The 20,212-nt window shown below is 39.5% G+C and overlaps 1 protein-coding gene across 1 annotated transcript in view; it reads right to left on the bottom strand.

Moving 5' to 3' along the window:
• Window positions 1-20,212, bottom strand: part of unc5b (unc-5 netrin receptor B) — an 80,657-nt gene continuing 60,445 nt past the window's right edge. Inside the window, exons 2-17 of the mRNA XM_062995620.1 lie at window positions 19,273-19,497; window positions 17,777-17,920; window positions 17,546-17,649; window positions 15,110-15,290; window positions 14,375-14,542; window positions 14,115-14,279; window positions 12,809-12,841; window positions 7,700-7,894; window positions 7,134-7,499; window positions 5,657-5,744; window positions 4,102-4,270; window positions 3,760-3,999; window positions 3,522-3,671; window positions 2,324-2,488; window positions 1,826-2,004; window positions 1-166 (exon numbers count right to left, since the gene is read on the bottom strand). Of these exons, the coding sequence (XP_062851690.1) occupies window positions 1-166; window positions 1,826-2,004; window positions 2,324-2,488; window positions 3,522-3,671; window positions 3,760-3,999; window positions 4,102-4,270; window positions 5,657-5,744; window positions 7,134-7,499; window positions 7,700-7,894; window positions 12,809-12,841; window positions 14,115-14,279; window positions 14,375-14,542; window positions 15,110-15,290; window positions 17,546-17,649; window positions 17,777-17,920; window positions 19,273-19,497 (2,738 nt within the window). The remainder of the gene's footprint in view (window positions 167-1,825; window positions 2,005-2,323; window positions 2,489-3,521; window positions 3,672-3,759; window positions 4,000-4,101; window positions 4,271-5,656; window positions 5,745-7,133; window positions 7,500-7,699; window positions 7,895-12,808; window positions 12,842-14,114; window positions 14,280-14,374; window positions 14,543-15,109; window positions 15,291-17,545; window positions 17,650-17,776; window positions 17,921-19,272; window positions 19,498-20,212) is intronic.

Here is a 20,212-nt window from a genome sequence, read left to right as displayed (position 1 = left end):
TCAGCAGTCCCCATATGTCGTCATGACAACTAGGACCTCACTCTTGCCCATCTCTTCCAAAGCAGTCGCCAGGGAGACCAGGTCGGCGTCACCGTGGTGACAGGCCTCCCACAGGTCGAGCAGCACACCTGTGGGACTTGGCTTGGTGGCAAAGTAGTTCAGGTACCTGAGCCAGAAACATGAAGAGAGCACAACAGCAGTCAATCAGACGATGCTCAAAACCAAACCAAAAATCTGATTTACAACCACGTCCTTTATCTAAATCATTCTAACACTGTCTAATTCATTCATTTAACTGTTTGTTTGTTTGTTTATTAGGATTTTAACGTCATGTTTTAAACTTTGGTAACATTCATGACAGAAATGATAGTTACTCATTATACAAGATTCATCAGTTCACAAGGTTATATCAAACACAGTCTTGGACAATTTTGTATCTCCAATTCACCTCACTTGCACGTCTTTGGACTGTGGGAGGAAACCGGAGCACCCGGAGGAAACCCATGCGGACAAGAAAGGACAGAAAGGACCCGGACCTCCCCATCTGGAGATCGAACACAGCTGTGAGGCGACAGTGCTACCCACTTAGGCACCGTGCCGCCCCCATTCATTTAACTAAAAGGCTCTTGTGTGGTCAGCCACTGATATTGAACAAAAAGACCTGGCTCACAACTGCTGTTTCAATTTATCTCAAAGGTTTTCAGTGGATTTGAGGTCAGGGCTCTGTGCAGGTCACTGGAGTTTCTTTCCAGGGCAACACACATTCACTCGACCATGCACCCTAGGGGCAACTGGGTGTGGACACATAATTTCCTGCATGTTTTTAGAAGATGGGAGGAAACCCATGTGGACACTGGGACAACATGTGAAACTCCTAACTTGAGACAAGTATCAAACTCAATAGCCATGTTTTAGTGTGACACCCCCTTTAACTGCTGTACATGGGCAGTACTAGTGAGCCAGTAAGCATTAGAAATAGAATCACTGTAATATTGTCCACAGGATGTATTAGAAGAATTTTCAAATACCTTTAGTCTAATATTTTCTCATAGGTTTATTTAAACCAATGGCCAGAGCTTTGACAGTTGAGGGTCATGTGACTGACCATCCTAGAAAAACTGATTAGTTTGCATGAAGGATAGATCTATTATCAAAATAACCAGAGGTCCAAGACTTGCCTTCAAATTGAAAACAAGTTTTCCCTCATTGAGATTGGCTGAAGAAGGGCCAATTATTGATCTAAAATGACAGAGTGACAGTAGATAAATACACCCTGGACAAGGCACCAGTAGATCACAAGTCATCACATACACACCTATTCACTTACTTACTTAATTACTTAAATAGACCCAATTGTAATTTAGAGAGGATAGTTCACCTACTGGCATGTTTCTGGGAGTTTAATAGACATCTAGCTCTCTCTAAAAAAACATGCTGACTATAATGACATATTGTAGCATTTTTAAATACCTTTAGTCTAATATTTTCTCATCTAATATTTAAGCCATTGGCCAGAGCCTTGAGAATTGAGGGTCATGTGACTGACCACCCTAGAAACACTGATTAGTTTGCATGAAGGACAGATCTATTATCAAAATAACTGGCTAAAAACAATTACTACACATTGAGTGTACTTTGGCTTCAGATAAAAAAACACCTAAAAAAGAGGTCCAAGATTTGCCCTTCAAATTAAAACCAGTTTTGGACAGTTTTTGGCATCCAATTATATATCTACTGTCACTATTTTACTTACTTAGTATCGCCTGCTGCTTACACATGTAGTACACATACATTCTCTGCTACACACTCATGCTAATGCACCCACCTGTCAAAGCACAGACTGTGTGCAAGCAATCTCCAGTCACAGCCTCTGGAACTGGGGGCATCGAGACCGGCACAGATCTTTTGGCGGATGGATGCTGGAAGGCGGAAGGCATAAGGACCCACCTGAGAGGAGGGTAGGCATGTCCCTGTTGCAGGCAGCGGTGAGTGAGGGGGCAACGTCTAATACACAAGCACACACACACACCCCCGACAGAGTCAGCCATGTTTAAAAAATCTGTTTTGCATTCATATCATAAAACAGACTAGCACAGAACATTGATGAGTAATACCCTAATGCAAAATCAGGGTTATTAAATTTTTATGATGCTCCTCCAAAAATGACGTAAATACTCTCTAATATAAGTTGAAATTGTGCCACTGGGTAAAGACGTATGCAGTGAACAGTAACTCGGATACCTAAAGTAGACTTTCAAGGGTAATTAGATTTTACAGCAATTGCACTTGTGTCTCAGTGAAACCTTATGTAGTCTCTCTGTACCTCCTGGATGTCTGTGTGCAGCTGAAATATTTGTCCTTCCCCCTCCACCTGTCTGACACAGATCTTGCAGCTGAGCTGGGAAACGGCTAGACTGCCTCTTTCCAGGCTAAATGTGCAGTGCAGGGGCCGCTGGCTTCCATTCCAGATGTGGTAGAATGGGATTTCCTACAAGACACAGCAACACTTCAGGTGAGCCCTTAAAAATGTGATATCATAAAAAATCACAGATTTAACTGATGTGCACACATTTTATACAAGTGTCACACTTTTACAGCAGTGAATAATAGAACAAATGGAAACTACAATACACAGCACAGCCTACCTTAATAGTTGAATGTAAACCTAAAACATCCAGCAACAATCTCAAATACAAAAATACTGTTTTGACAACCCCCTCTACGTCCATAAAATCGGTTGGGAGTTCTCCAAACGCAGTTACCCGAGTCATGTTTTTACCTGCTTTAGACTTCAACATCTTGGACATTTTGACTTGGCTGAATTGCCATAGGATTGCTAGTGGAACAGACTTCCAGCTAGTGGATACATCAATGTTTGATGTATGTGTTACGTATTGAGTGCATTTTGTTTCTTTGGGGATTCCATAATCAAAGAAAAAGTGTGTTTCTCTACACACATGGTCATCTCTCTGTAGTTAAATCGCTAAACACAAACCATACATTTAAAATTTCACAGCGAATTACGTATTACACTGGAAAAGGCTCATGTCCGTGACGCAATTTTTACGCCCGTAAATTAGGTAGGGCCTTAGTTATAACAAAATACGGCCTAATTTGTATCTATAACAGCCTTCACCCTTCTAGTGTGCCTGTAAGCATTTGTAAGGCCATCCCAAAGGTGTTGAAATCAAGGTGTTTCAAATACAATTCTGGTTCTTTGGCATTCATTTTCTTTTTTTTTTAAACTTATTTATTATTGTGAACACAGCTAATTAACACAAAATGTACTAACGTCCATGCGGTGTCAAAATATATATAGAAGTTGGCTGCATGCAGCATCAATATATGTGGAAGCTGGCCATTTTCTGGTGGATCCCAGTCTGTCATGCTAATTACAGCACTTCATTGTTCGCTTGGTGTGTGGGGGCCATATAATATAATGAAATATAATGAAATATTATACATTACATATAATAAAATTATTTTACCACATTAAAGTAGAGAGATTTAGCCTCACTCACTTGATACTTGGCAAGAAGTTTGCTTCTCCAATGAGAGTGAGGAATGTCGTGGATTGATAGTCTTAGGTTGTGGTAACTGTCCTTAAAAAGAAGTAACTTGGGCTCCTCCAGTAACACCCCACCAAGACTTCGCTCCAACTCTAACACTTCCTGCAGGTCAGAGATCACAACAAAGTTAATAAAAAAAGGCAAAAGGAAAGCTAACAATGATTGGCGTTTGTGGTTATGTGAATAAAACCTTTAGAGCATATGGTGTGTCTTGAATGCAGTAGACTCTCAGGCTGTAGTCCAGAGATAGACAGGGAGCTCGAGGGGCAAACAGGGCCAGCTGCAGCCTTTTACAAGCGGGTTGAGGAGGAACTGACTGGCCTACAAGGCCATATGTGCCCAAGTGTTCCATCAGAACATGGCAGTTCTGCTCTTCTAGCTGTAGGTAGCATGGTGATGTCAGACTCTCCTCTCCTACTGTCAGCACCTCCTAGTGGCACAAAATAAACATGGTAATGTTTTGTAACGCTCTGCTTCAATAGAGTCAGCGCAAGTCAAGCGTATTATAACACGTCACCAGCGTGATGCTTACCTCCCACACTCCGTGGTTGGTCTGTGTTTTGAGGGTGAGGCTCCAGTCAGGGGGCTCAAGCTGGGCACAGTGGGGCAGGGTAAGGATGACTGGGCGGCTTAGCAGCATTCCTGAAGGCCCACAGCTCACCACTGGGCTCAGCACTGTCTGACCCCCCTCAGACGGCAATCTGACACAGAACAGTCAACAATAAGTTACAAGAGAAACAACTGTGATAAACAGGTCAGGACTGTAAAAGGACATAGCACTGTGTTCTATTTGTATGCAGCCAAGTTAAACCAACTGTCCCAGAAGCATTCTTTCTAGTATTACTAATATACAGTAAGAGCTCAAATGCTGAAGAAATGTAACTTCCTTTTAGTTCAATAAAGAGAGACAGATAAATCAGAGCCAAAACGAACATTTATTTATGTACTTATGTACTTATTGTCGGCTTTATTTATTATCTGCCTTCTGTGTGTGTCCTTGTGACTCAATGTATATATCCACCTGCTGCCAATCCAGAGCTGCTAAATGGTTTTTCGTTGTTTTGAACAATGACAATAAAGATCGATTCTATTCTATTATATTATATTCTAAAATTTAAGGATCTTACAAAGAAGTAAAAGAGATTTGAAGCAAAACAATGTTTAACATTAATAGCATAAACAAAAATCACACCCAAATTGTGTCAACTTGAAAGTGAACAAACTAGTACTAAATATTAAAAATCCCAATAAATGATACATTTAATGATACATTATATATGATTTCAGTTTATTGTACATAATTTTTTATCTATACTGTCCTCTATAAATATTAGAAACCAAATCAAATTTTAAACACATATAGAACATAAAGAAATAATAATAAATGTTAATGATAATGATCAATGTTAATTTTGTCCATGAGATGTAAACTGGGCAAAGATGTCAGAAAGAAAGATTCCCATACCACCAAACTGTTTATAAAATGACTCTAAGCTATTATATTAAACTTGAATCTATTTGCACATAGAATCCTGGGGCTTTATTTTGTAATGAAACTGTGATGTGTATGGTCATTTAGTGCCACTTACACAAAACAAGACTACATTGAGCTCGAACGGAAAAAGTTCAGGACAAATAAAATCATGCTAATCTGGAGTCAGGGAAAGCTCAAAAACAAACATGGGTCTACATAGCAAACTTGCAGATAGGGGGAGATCATGCTCCACAAAGCTTCTCATGACAAAAGCCGTTAATGAGACGCTACAACAAAAAACAAAAATGTGAATCAGCAGAAAAGTCTGCTCAGAAGCACTAGCAGAACTGTTTTCATTTCACATTAATCTCTTCTCCTCCTCGCGGGGTTTGAAGTGCTGTCACTTGGGCGCCAGTGTTTTTGCAGTTAAAAACAGCTCTGCTGTAGCTGGAGAGCTTTAGCGAATTACGTTGTCGGCAGCGGGAATGAGTGAAGGTTCACATGACAGCTAAGAGAAAGCTGTGGCTCTGACACGATCAGAAAGAGTACAGACAGACTGAAAACTGCCACCATACTACAAATAGTACAAACTGTTGTGATGTGAGTAACTTACGTGGTCTTTTCCCATTTCTTGATGATTAGGTACATTTCGTAGAATTTTCCCTGAGGGATTGTTCCTGGCGGCACTAACAGGCTCACACCTAAAACACAGACAGCGAGAATTATTAACTTGTTTATTCATTTTATTTATAAGTAGTTATTTATTCATTCAGGCAGTGGAAGCATAATGAATAATTTATTAATTATTTTTAAAACATATATTCATTGTTCTTTACTTGAGAGTTTGTTATGATTAGGGTCATGCTGGTATCCTGGTAACATAAATATGACATGAAGTCAGGAATATACCCACACACATCACTTATTCATTAAAAAGAATGAATTATTCATTAAACCGAACTTATAGCAAAGTAACCTGTATTGTCATAATTAAAACAATAAATTACAGTTTAATAGAAAGCCTCCATATTTGGCGACATGGTTTAATAATCCTTAATGTATTATTTATTTTATAAATAATTATATAATTATACATATTTATTATAGCTGTGTATTATGTGGTGTTTAAGTGGTGCACAACAACTCAGAATGACAGTTATCCAAAATGGAAATGGTGCCAAACAGAAACTTTATACTTTAACAGATACTTGAATTGATTTATTTTATTGATTAAATTACTGTGATTAAAAAAAAATTACTGTGATTAAAAGCGGTGGCATGGTAGCGCAGTGGGTAGCAATGTGGCCTCACAGCAAGACAAGCCTGGGTTTGATTCCTTTGTTTGGAGTTTGCATGTTCTCCATGTGTCTGCATGGGTTTCCTCCGGGTGCTCTGGTTTCCTTTCACAAGTCCACATGCAGTCAGGCCAACTGGAGCTGGAAAAAATTGCCCTATGTGTGTGTAAGTGTGGGCGGCACGGTGGCTCGGTGGGTAGCACTGTCGCCTCACAGCAAGAAGGTTCTGAGTTCGATCCCCAGGTGGGGTGGTCCGGGTCCTTTCTGTGGGGAGTTTGCATGTTCTCCCCGTGTATGCATGGGTTTCTGGCAGCTCAGGTTTCCTCCCACAGTCCAAAAACATGCAGTTAATTGGAGACACTGAATTGCCATATAGGTGAATGGGTGTGTGTGTGTGTGTCTGCCTTGCGATGGACTGGCGCCCTGTCCAGGGTGTTACTGTGTGCCTTGCCCACCCCCCAATTGGATAAGTGGTTAAGAAAGTGAGTGAGTGTGTAAGTGTGACTAACTTTCCCCCAATGAAGGCGGTGGTAAAACAGATAATGAATGAATGCTTAGTGGTTCATTGTTAATTTATTTATTATGTTAATTTATTTTTGTAGTATAATTCTTCCTTTGTGTTGTCATATTGTAATTGCAATTACATACATTTTCATATGTACAAACACACTCCAATGCAGAACAGAATTGAGCTCCGGCGTACCAAACCTGTATGAAAGTCATAATAGTATCTAAAATCCACATTAAAATTTCTAATGAAGAAAGGAGAAAAAACTGTAAGCAATAGAGACTTACCCGTGTTAGGGATGGTGAGGCGCCCTCCAAGGCTGCCCAGCGTAGCACTGGCACTGTGACCTGGGTCAGCAGGCAGAGTGTGGGTATGGTGGTCCCGTAGTCCACCACCCACTGACTTTAAACTCATGATGTCTTCATCGACAGTTGCGAGACCAGCGGGCAGCTCGAGTGAAGACATGGTAGACGAGTCGTACACTTTAATCTTGAGGCTGGAAAAAGTATCCAGCAGAGGTGAGTTGGTCATAGGGATCTTGTGCTGTGACGCCAGTGTGCATTGCTGCAGGGAGGAGAAAATGGGCCCTCTGTATGTTCCGGCACTTGCTGTGAGGTCAGGAGGAGCTGAGGAGTGCAGCACATGAGGGTTATCTAATGAAAACAGAAGGTAAAAATAAAGATAAAGTGAACGTAGGAGTATTTTCAGCATGATCAAAAAGTTATGACCGGAGCAGCATGGGGAGTGAGAGCTTTAAAAAGAGAAAAAGATGTGCTACTATAGAGGAATGGAGCTGATTATGAATGTAGGATACAGTACAGAGAGAAAACAGAGATGAACAGAGGGCTCTCACCCTGCCTTGGTGGTTTATAGTTGCCAGGGTGGAAGGTGGCGGCGAGGGCAGATGAGGAGTCGGTAATGTCTCCGTGGAAATGGCGGCAGCTCCGGCGATAAGCCAGGATGCCCACGCAGATTACAAAGATTACACACAAAAACAGACCCCCCACTAGGCTCGCATACATCGCCACTCCTGCTTCAGAGTCCATCACTAAGGCAAACAAACACATGCACAGGATTAGCACAGAGAAATTACAAACTGACATTTTAGATAGAAACATATAGACTGATTAACATAACCTGCATAAACAACACTAGTCTGCAGGACTATCTTCAGGCTTTATTTTTAAATTAAATGTTAAATGTTGAGCTATACCAGATTAAAACATTGTGTACAAATTAAGCATGTCAGCATTCAGACTGCCAACATCAGGCCACATCCACAAAGACGTTGATGATCAAAATCCATCAACAAGAACAACACATTGATTGACCTTGCTTGCCAAAGCAGAGCCAAGGTAAAAATTACGATCCATTCTAAATTTTTACTTGGTTTGAACCTTAGACTGAATTTACCTAATGTGTCAGCCAATCAGATCAATACTACTGTATAACAGTTTACAATCTAAAATTGTGTTTTTTACACCGATCAGCCATAACATTTCTACACTCACTGTCCATTTTATCAGCTCTACTTACCATATAGGAGCACTTTGTAGTTCTACAATTACTGACTGTAGTCCATCTGTTTCTCTACATCCTTTGTAGCCTGCTTACACCCTGTTCTTCAATGGTCAGGACCACCACAGAGCAGGTATTATTTAGGTGGTGGATCATTCTCAGCACTGCAGTGACACTGACATGGTGGTGGTGTGTTAGTGTGTGTTGTGCTGGTATGAACGGATCAGACACAGCAGCGCTGCTGGAGTTTTTAAATACCGTGTCCACTCACAGTCCACTCTATTAGACACTCCTACCTAGTTGGTCCACCTTGTAGATGTTAAGTCAGAGACAATCGCTCATCTATTGTTGCTGTTTGAGTTGGTCATCTTTTAGACCTTCATCAGTGGTCACAGGACGCTGCCCACGGGGCGCTGTTGGCTGGATATACTTTTGGTTGGTGGACTTTTCTCAGTCTAGCAGTGACACTGAGGTGTTTAAAAACTCCATCAGCGCTGCTGTGTCTTATCCACTCATACCAGCACAACACACACTAACACACCACCACCATGTCAGTGTCACTGCAGTGCTGAGAATGACCCACCACCCAAATAATACCTACTCTGTAGTGGTCCTATGGGGGTCCTGACCATTGAAGAACAGGGTGGAAGCAGGCTAAAAAAGTATGTAGAGAAACAGATGGACTAAATTCAGTAATTGTAGAACTACAAAGTGCTTCTAAATGGTAAGTGGAGCTGATAAAATGGACAGTGAGTGTAGAAACAAGGAGGTGGTCATAATGTTATGCCTAATCGGTGTATATAATGATGCCAGCTTTCAACATTTTCAAGTTTGCTTTTTAGGTATACAAGATAGTCAGAAGCTTATAAGCTGGCTGTGTTCCAATCCATATTATACTGTACAAAAAATACAAAATTGTACAGCACTATTAGTGTTGTTACTATGTTGAATGCTACTTAGTATGTGATTTGACATGTTTTGAAATTATTTTCACCAACAATCACATCAGCGATAATATAAGAATTACACAACCTTACTCTGAACTTAAGTCATGCCAGTCTGACTTGTTAAATCTATAATGAGTCTGGATTTAGAATACGTTTTCTTTTAATTAGACACCATATACATGCAGTTCTACCATTCTTTGTATTATAGTTTTGTGTTGGAAGAGTCATTAAATCATTGCTATGAAGCACATCACCACATTTCAAAATTTTTTGTGAAAGAACAGAAGAGAAAAAAACCCTCCTGAACCTCTAATTAGTGTGTGTAAAGGGAAATACATTCTGTGTTAATTTAATGCCATCGACATGCAAGAGGTGAGACATGCAAATAGGCTGTAGTAAACATAAGCATTTCAACATAGTGTGAAGATCATTTTAAGTGCACAATAAAATCTAACCTACACCTTATGTAAACTTTAGATATTATTAGTGTAGCAGAGCTGAGATTCAAACTTGATGTCAGCTCTGGTGTGTTTCACACTGCACCACCCGAGTGCCTGAGAAAATCAACCTTTAATTGAAGAAAATGTATTGCAAAAAAAAAAAAAAAGTCTCATCAAGAATTTTGTAAACAAAACCACATAGGGCTTTCAGGGGGTGTAGAGATGTATTACGCTAACCAAACACCTCTGAGATCCGGGTTTGAATCTCAGCAGTGCTGTCAGCCAGCCAGGTGGATTGACGCCCTGTCCTGTGTATCCCTGCCATGCGTCCTATAATCCAATTCTGATAATGTCGACACATTATCTGGAAGTCTTGCCAGGAAAAAGCCTTTCTGTCATCTAACCACAAACGTAACTGCCTGGAGCTAGAAGCCACTGAAACCATGTTCTGTGATCACTACTGGGACTTTGACTGGAAACATATTCTATAGTCAGACAAAACAAAAATTGAGCTTGTTGTCAACAAACAGTCCCGGTGGGTTTGGCATAAAACGAAGGATGACTACACTAAAAAGAACCTGAAGACCACTGTTCAGTATGGTGGAGGGTCTAATGATATTGTGGGGCTGGTTTTCCTTCAAAGGCCTTGGGAAGAAACTAAAATTGGTCATCACTGAATCTTCCAGCAGGACAATGATCCAAAATATACATCCAGTTGAACAGAAAAAATTATTCACTGGACACAAACAACCTAGCAGGGGACTTGATCCCCCCACCTTCTGATTATTAGAGCCCTAGAGCTCTATCTATCAAGCAACCGCTTCAAAGAATCATAACCTTGCTAAATTTACATCATTTTCCATGGTTTGGCTTCTTAACTGTTCAGCGGTGAACTACATTTACATTTTTGGCATTTAGCAGACGCCTTTATCCAAAGCGACTTACATTACAGTTACAGTCTGAGCAGTTGAGGGTTAAGGGCCTTGCTCAAGGGCCCAACAGTAGCAACCTGGCAGTGGTGGGGCTTGAACCAGCCACCTTCTGATTACTAGTCCAAGCCTAGTACCTTAACCACTAGGGCAAGCCATATCCTACTGGTTAAGGTACTGGACTAGTAACCGGAAGGTTGCTGGTTCAATCCCCACCACTGCCAGGTTGCCACTGTTGGGCCCTTGAGCAAGGCCCTTAACCCTCAATTGCTCAGACTGTAACTGTAATGTAAGTCGCTTTGGATAAAGGCGTCTGCTAAATGCCAAAAATGTAAATTTAGTCCAGTACCTTAACCGCTAGGCAACAACTAGTAGCCATTTCTAGCACAGAACATGAAATTTGACCAAATATGGGTGGGAAAGTAAGTGATTAAATAGATTTGTTGGAACGTGAGATATGAAAACAGTTTTGAATTTGTTGCTGCTTTATACTATCATCTAGTCCACATGTATAGAGCAGGTACACTAGACAAAGGGTTGTTAAATCCCCCCCCTTAAGACTCCTGTGCTTGTGTGATTTAGAACAGGAATCATTCAGTCAGTGAAAATCCTGTATTACATTCCAGCATACAGATTAATCACAGAGCAAATAAAAATGACAGGGCACAGCAAAATATATAAGATAAAAAGACAAAAGAAGACATAGTTGCTAAAAATCATCGCAACAAAGACAACATACAGTACAGTGGTGGAGAGATGAAGAGGTTATACAAATGAGAAGAGAAAAGCGCACGCCACTGTGGGGTAAAAGAGTTCAAATGGTCAGACAGAAGAGAATTAGATTTCTGTCATAACTTATTATTCTAAACGAATAGTGGCATATTAAGTGCATTACTTTTCATCTTTTCCAGTTACAGTGTCACATTGATCTGTGAATATTAGCACCGCTGCAGCTGGAAGCTACACCGCTAATCGCAGTGCGCCGAGATGCATGTTTATTAAAATCCACATGTCTCCGAGCACTACTCACTTTTGGAATCAAGCTGGCTTATGCATTAAATATCAGCCTCCAAGTATGTATATATTTATTTTTAATGCATTCGTCTGTATCCAACACTGATTCGGCCTCCAGTAATGTGCTGGTATTACAAAACAAATTCAATTTTGGTCAAATGTTTTAGTAATTACTTCTCATTCTTTATAAGGAAAAACCTTCAATCTTATTGTTATCACTCTTCTAGTTCATTAGGAGAGAAATACTTAAGAATGGTTAATGACTTTGTGGTTAATGCTTATTTTATGACTATATCTCTTTCAGCCATTACCATCAGCTTTTTGCTTGCTCTACACTATAGAGAGCATCTGAAGGCTGAGGTGCCTCTTACAGTAAACGCTTAGTTTCAATTCATTTATTCCCTGCTCTTCCATTTCCACAAGCTTTTTCATGCTGAAAAAGACTGTGAAATTGATATTTCTGACCTTTTCAAAGCCTGATATTCTCTACGCAACAGCAACAATGATGTGATACAGGAACACATTATACAGGTACACAAAACAAGGTAGAAAACGGCAGTGTCGGAGCTTAATAAGACATGACATTAGTGTCAAAAAGGATAAACTAAGTTGATGTTATTATTGTGTATTTATTTGATTTTGTGTAAATAGATTTATTACGTATGTTGGGGGTGTGTTTTTTATGTTACACACCTGCATGTAGAGCATGTGATAAAAATGCCAGAAAAGGTGTTTAAAGGGTGCTAAATGTGGGTCACGCTGTGGTAACAAAACAGTTTAGACCACTTCTCGACGTATTGGAAACTTTTCAACCATACAAGATGTTTGTCAACCCTAATATACGTAATTTATTAACTAAAAAGATGATCATTTTATTTTGTGTATTTCACTTACTTCGTTGGAACGATAAATCACTATGCACGACATATATATATATATATATATGTGTAAATGTTTGAAGTGTGTGCAAAACAAAACAGCTACCACAACATTAGTGCATGAACACTGAAGAAATCGCAGTTATTTGTATGAGCTCTTGTATTAATGCACGCACACAAGCCAGTAAAAAACACACAGGTAAAAAATATGAAAAAAAGTGAAAAGATGAACTTACGATGGGTTGTATGTTCTAGAGAAAGCTTTTTATCTAGTAAAGAAAACAAACAAAGGAAAAGAAACAATGAACATAAAATAAAAATGAAAAAATGCATTCAAAAACTAAATGATGTTCTTGATGAAGATAAAATAATAAAATATGAAAATGAATGAAATATGATAATGGGAAGAATTTGAAAAAATCATTAAAGGAGCTCTTACACAGTGCTAAAGGAAGTGAGCTAAAGGAAAAGTCTGCAGTAGGTGCATGAATCAGTGAGTGAGTGTGTGGACTGTATTATTAATGATGGAGCCTTGGAGCGAAAATCAAAACCTCCAGTTGAACGCACGCACACACACACACACACACACACACACAAACACATAGAGTTTTGTAAGGTCAGATAAGCTCAGTGCTTTAAGAAAACAAATTCTCATTTATACGTTTGATCTTGTGTTTAGTACATAGCAAGGTTTAGGATACCATTCCCTAAATTATTCCACTTGTTATAAGGATTGTCAGAACTGCTTTACTTTTTAAATATGATTTATTATTGTATCACAATAAATATTACAGTAACTATATTTTTCATAAAACTACACCCAGTTAGATTATGTGGCACTATACACTATAGTCGGGTATGTAGTAACAACCAACCAATTAAAAACCCTAAACACTGAGTCTAGAAAACTCATCCTAAAATGTGTTTCTGAATTAGTTTAACAGCTGAACCCTCCATGATATGCAAGTACATTTATTACTTTATCCTGTTATTAAAAGTTTACTATTTCTCAATTAGTTTCTCATTGAAGAAACACTACCTGGATATTCCGCTAGCACACCAGCACCGAGTTTCTGAACTCCTCGGTAAGGAAAAAAAAGTTTCGACACTTTTTAGGGAATGGCAGTGTTGGAAAGTCAGTGATTTTGTGTCTGTTTACTGTGTTTGAATTAGTGAGAGTCCATGTCAGTAATTATTAATAACTACCAGTGATTTCTCTATCCCCATAAAATAAAGGCTGATCCAAATGCTCATTAAAAATACATTTTAATATGTTTAAACCTCTTGCCAAGATTCTAAAGAAAAAACCCAGGTTTAACATTTTAGGGGTGTACAGATCCTAAAACCATAAAAATAGTCTTTCATAAAATAGAAGCTGCTACAACATGAGTAAAACTGTTTACAGTCAGACAGGTTTGGCTAAAGTTAAAATAATGTAGGTTAAAGTAATTAAAACATATAAGAAAACTGTTTTCTCTGATCACACTATTTCTTTTTCTATGTGGCTTAATAAACAGATGAGACTGAGATCCGCTGACTTACTTTGGGCACAAAGTCCCTCGGTGCAGTTTTTGCTTTCCATCATGCTTCCAACGCAGTGCCGTCCTCCGTTTCTTGGTGGAGGAGCCTGGCACTCTCGGCTGCGCCAGTGTGTGCATTCAGTACCACAGGCAGACCATTTTGCCCACTCCGTCCATCCTCCATCCACTGAGGAACAACACATGACATAGTACATTGTGTTATTGATTCAGTTGAGATTAATGAAGTCAGTAATTAATAAATTAAGTGTCACCCCATATCACCTGGACAGAGGGTGGTGCAGGTGACTCTTTGAAAGGGCGAGCCTTCACAAAAAGCACCTCCATTGAGCGGCGCTGGATTGGTGCAACTGCGTGTCCGTCGCTGCCAGCCCCGCCCGCAACGTGCATTGCACTCGGACCACTCTGTCCAGGATGACCAGCCTCCACTCACTGAAAAAAAAAAAACAAGCACACATGCATAAACTCACAGATATTATGAGACGTGAACGCACGGAACTTGGATTTATCTGGACTTGTCACAACAGCAGCTGGCCTGCCAGTTTGCTGTTACGGGAATGGATCAGCTTAGCCACAGTAATTGGAGTGTGAATGAAGTTTTTCCACGTCCTTCACCTGCATGACTCATAGCAGTCTATCTGATCTAGACAAGCTGTCTGAAATGTCAGTTCTTGCCAAAACATTTTCAACATATTAATGAAACTATACAACTATGCCTTATATCAGGGTTTTTTTTAAAACTTATTTTAAGCAACCCCATTTTGTTCATGATTTTTACCGTGACCCAGGCAACACAAACAATGCATGAAAACGAAACACAAAACGAAATATACTAAAAATGGTGACACATCTGGTCCCACTGTGGTTTACACAATGTAACATAAAGGCTCCACAAGGTTTTAATTTCTTCTTCTTATTTTTCTGCAACCCATTTTTTTGGTTCGAAAAACCCTTCCTTTGATGAAATCTGAAGTATAAAAACAAAAGTTTGCTCGTTACCATAAACAATGAGGGTAGCGGTGCTGCTGCGTCTCTTTGCGACCACATTTCGGGCCACGCATGTGTAGTTAGCTGTATCAGACAGACGGGCCTGCTTGACGATCAGGTCGTGGTCCACAGTTATGAGGAAGTTTGAATCCTGTGCTGGATCAATGAGCTCCTCGTTCTTCAGCCATTCCACCTGAGGTATTATGAAAGGAAAAGTTAAGTAAATTGTTACCTGTTTATACAGACAGTTTATACAGATAGTTTATACAGATAGTTTATACAGACAGTTTTATACAGACGTGTCTCAGTTTTATTTGGATTTCACCAAAATAACATTTTAACCACATGCATTCACATTTCTTGTCAAATTAATTCCTAATCATCTGTACTACTCTACAGGAAGTAATGCTCAGTTTAAATACATTTCTACCGTAATAAGGTTGTAGCACTGCAACTTCAATCTGCAAAATCTAAAGTACAAACCCCATTTTCAGAAAAGTTGGGACAATTTGTAAAACGCAATGAAAAGAATCATTTGTGACTTGTTAATTCTTATGAAATTTACTTTATTTAACTGGCAAAAGTAGAAAGAAAAGATTTCCAGTGTTTTCACTGATTGACTTCATCGTAGTTTGTAAATATAAACACATTGTCACGCATCCCTCTAGCTCAATACTGAGCCTAGCCCTTGGGGACTCCATTTCCCAGGGTACCTTGGGTGATCATGTCCCAGATCGGGCTCACCTGATTACTGCTTGTTTGCACCTGTTTCTTAGTTTATTTAAACTGTTTGTTTTGTTTAGCTGGTTGCGAAGTATCGTCTCTGATTTACAGTACGTACCAAGCCTTATTATTGATTACTGTACTTTCAGGTTTTTGACTTTGTCTTTGGATTCCCCTGTTTGTGTATGTTTGTTTGGTTATCGACCTTTTGCATGTTTTTGACTACGGCTTTGGACTGTGATGTGGTAATAAACCTCTTTAGCCTCATCTGCACGAGTCCTTCTTTGGCTCGAACCTTACACACATTTAGAATTCGATGCCTGCAACACACTTTAAAAAAAGTTGGGTTGTGTTTCCCCCTCTATTCCATCACCTTTTCTATTATTAAGACTTTTCAGTGGTTTAAGATCTGATAATACTAATTGTTGCAGTTTCGTAAATGGACTTTTTATCCGTTCTTGCTTGGTACGAGACTGCAGCTGCTCAACAGTCTGTGGTCGCCGTCGCCTGATTCTGCACTTCACGATGCACCCTACATTTTAACAAGAGACAGATCTAGACTGCATGGTAAGAGAATGAACAAATCACAGATTCTTTTTCTATAAATGGTGTTTGTAGTTAGTGTGTAGTAATATATTATTCATGCACTCATGAAGCTTAATAAACTCTACATTCATTTTTAGAATCAGTTAAAGCATTCGTTTCTTTTATCTCATTTGAGTTTTTATATGGTCCTTTACAGGTGTACACCAGTTTTACTTTTAGTTGTTTAATTTTGGTTCTTATTGTTTCTTAAGCATTTCATTGTTCACTTTAGATTTATAGATAGATAAGTTACATACTTGGACATGTAACCTGCACAAGTGTATGGATATTTTCGTGTGAACACAAGCAAAATATTTTCAAATCAGCTTCAAGTTTTATGAAGATTAGAATAATAAAATGTGCATTTAAAACTAGTCCTACACACATAACAACTGACCAGACCATGCCCCTTATCTTTTTTTTTAATTTATTATTTCTTTTTGTAGTAAATACAAAAATAAATGCAATGCTTGGTTTTTGATGAGCTCAAATACACTTTTAAGCTGTGCAAAATATAAGAAGTGATGCAGTGGGTAAAAAAGGACAGGACCAGTATAAACTGAACTGAAAGGATTAAGATGTTTTCAACCTGCTCTACAAACCTCTGCAAAGTCCTGCGAAGGCCAATGTTTCTCTAATGTATACCTAAAATAACTGACTGTTTTAACAAAGCGAGTCAAACACTTACAACTGCCGACTGAGGATTTGATGAATGTATAGTTTAATAGCTTTTAGTTATAGTGAAAAATATTTGCACTAGAGATATTGTTTTTCTCCAAACAAACCTGGTTAGTCTTTAATATGTTAAGTTCTTTGAAACCAACTGAGAAAATGCACGGTTATTAAAAACAATTCAGAGCGCTCGGCATCCAGAAACTTTTGACAAGCGGTGAATAATTGAGTTCTATTCCGTTCAGGTCGGCTACCTTAATTTAACAGTGAGCCTCAGGTATTTCGAACAAATTGAAGAAAGATTTCAGAATTACTTTTAAATACGTTGTTTGGGGCTGAGAACAGCACACCCAGCAGAATAACACAAGCTGGAGACACTGAAGGAATCCAAATGAGAAACAGAGAGAGAGAGAGAGAGAGGGATGAGGAGGAGGAGGAGGAGGAGGATGATGATATCAGGTAATGTACCTCAGCGGGTGGGATGCCCTCTGGTGGGCGGCACTGAAGCAAGACTTCCTGTTCCAGACGGACCTCCCTGCTGAGCGGCTCCTGTTCAAAGTTCTTCCTGAGGTCTGCGGATAAAAGCGATACACAATTTAACAACACAAGCCGGCAAACATATTCTCCATTCATTTCTGTTTTATTCCAGTACTATATGAGAAAGCCAGTACTTAAAGACTTGGTTATACATGGACTTACATGCGATGCGAACATATGCACGGCGGCTCTTGGTGGTACCTGCCGAGCTCCAGGCCACACACTGGCACCAGTAATCCTCCAGGCCAAAGAGCTCCTCAACCTGAATTCTGGACACAGAGATATCGACCTCACGCACCACCAGTCCTAAAATACAGCCAAACACGAAACACAGTTTACTTTATTGACACCATTTCCATCTACATTTTCAGCATTTAGCAGATGCTCTTATCCAGAGCGACTTCCAGAAGTGCTTCCATTACCTTACTCTAGTTCAAGTAGACAACAGTTCAAGAACACAAATCTGCTGGAACCCTGTTAGAACCAAAGTGTTTTTGTTTTGTTTTTTTTTAACAGGAAATGAATGAGTGTTAGTAAGTAAGTAAGTACATGACAGCTTAAGTGCTTAGTAAAGAGGTGGGTTTTTAATCGTCTTTTGATGTCTTCAAAAGACACCAGTTCATGGTATGATGAAAAATGAAGAACAAAGGGTGTGTGATGTAAAATCGCTGCATTCATGTCAACAGATAGCTGGTTTGCCTTAAGACTACCACGATTCCTTAAAGAATGACTTTTGCTCCAAGTGTAATTTTGTTTTCTAACTTATTACAGTGTTTTTTGTTTAATTGATTTTCATCTATCTTATGCACCTCTGATCACTGCCCCAAATTATTTTCCTGGAAAGTAATCATTCATGAACCGAGGATGGCAGTGTCTTCAACCTGTGCCTCCCTCTGGGAGAACGCATCAACCAAAACCTATAAAGTGAACACGCTAATGTTAATTTAGCACTATCGCGATGTTGCACGTCTATATTGTTTCATTAAAGTTCTTAATTGCAGAGATTTCTTAGCGAGTTCAGTTCGGGCGCATGTTTACTTCTATATTGTTTCATTAAGCTTCTTAATCGCGGAGATCTTGGAATACCGTTTTTCTTAGCGAGCTCATTTACACGCGCCACGCACTTGCTCCATCAGGCTCGCGATTTTTGCTGTTGCCGCAGCGATCAAAGCACAAAAAGCTTCTCATATGAATGAGTCCTAACACTAACCACTGTGTTTACATGGCTTAGAATTTGAAGTAAGTTTTGAGTGAATGTGTAGGTTAGATTCTGTCTTTGCTGTACGTTGGACTTAATGAGACGTGAGTACCTCTATTTTATTTCTGCTATAAGTTTAAGCACTTTGCTTTGTGTACGGAATGCCATAACCACATGTTGCACTTTGTTTAATATGGAGCACTTGAGAATTTGATAATATGGACATAAACCCTGTTTACATTCAGTTTTGTGCCATATTATTATGCCATACAGTTTGTTGTTAAAATAAAATAAGCTTAAATGAGATTCTGAATGACATTTTTTGAAGGAAAATGAATCGTTAGATTAATCGACTAATCGATAAAATAGTCTATAGATTAATCAATAGAAAAATAGTCGTTAGTGGCAGCCCTAGTCTTCATCCTTATTACAGAAGTGTAAGTGTATGAGGGTTGGTTACCTGTGACCTGGTCCAGGCTCTCCTTGGTGACATGGTCATTCTGGTTGACCCACTCGCCGTTGCATTTGAAGTAGATCTGGGTAGCAGGAGCAGCTTTGCAGGACAGTTTTACTGGTCGGTTCTTTACTATAAACGTATCTTCTGGTTCACTCTGGAACTCAGGCAGAGGCTCAGCTGGTGCAGAGGGGAAGGAGTCTGGCAGAACTTCACTGTAATCGCTGCCATCTACACACACACACACACACACACACACACACACAAACAGGATTTAGGTCATATGCTACTAAATAAAAGGGAGTGCGAAATCCCAGACCTGCAATTCTGCCACAACTGCACACTTGTTAAAAATGTTCATCCCTCAACTGTACTAGTGATTCCTTATTGATAATGACATGAATTAGAATGTGGAGACAAAAAGACAGTGAACTGTGTGCTTATACATGCAAAACAATTATTTAAATGTGTAAAATCCTGCATAAATTAACCTGGTTTAACAGTCTTGGACATTTTACGGTTGAGCGGCGGCTCTCTTTGGCTTAGTGTCCTTGGGGAACGCAAAGAGGTGCTGTACAGATGGGGGACAGCCTGACCTTCCACTGAATGGCCCAGTGATCACACATTATCCCCTGACATTTCCCCAGTGACACATCCCTCACAGCAGTAACGTTCATCCAGGGTGCTGTGCATAGAAAGTCTACATCTGGATGAGCCATCACCTCAAACACCACCATGTTCTTAACCTTTCAGCTTTAACAGCCAACACACACGCTCACACACACACACACACACACACACACACACACACACACACACACACACACACACAAAGCCTTAATGAGGTTTGAAGACCAAAATGCCTTGGGACAGAGTGAGAACGTGTTACCTTACTTGCTCACAGATACACAGTGCAAAAGATTGTAAAAATAACAAAGAGTTTTTA

Source organism: Trichomycterus rosablanca, chromosome 5 (assembly GCF_030014385.1).
Source record: "Trichomycterus rosablanca isolate fTriRos1 chromosome 5, fTriRos1.hap1, whole genome shotgun sequence".
NCBI lineage: Eukaryota > Metazoa > Chordata > Actinopteri > Siluriformes > Trichomycteridae > Trichomycterus > Trichomycterus rosablanca.
Note: the sequence above shows the minus strand (reverse complement) of the source record. Positions and strands in the feature narration are given on the sequence as shown.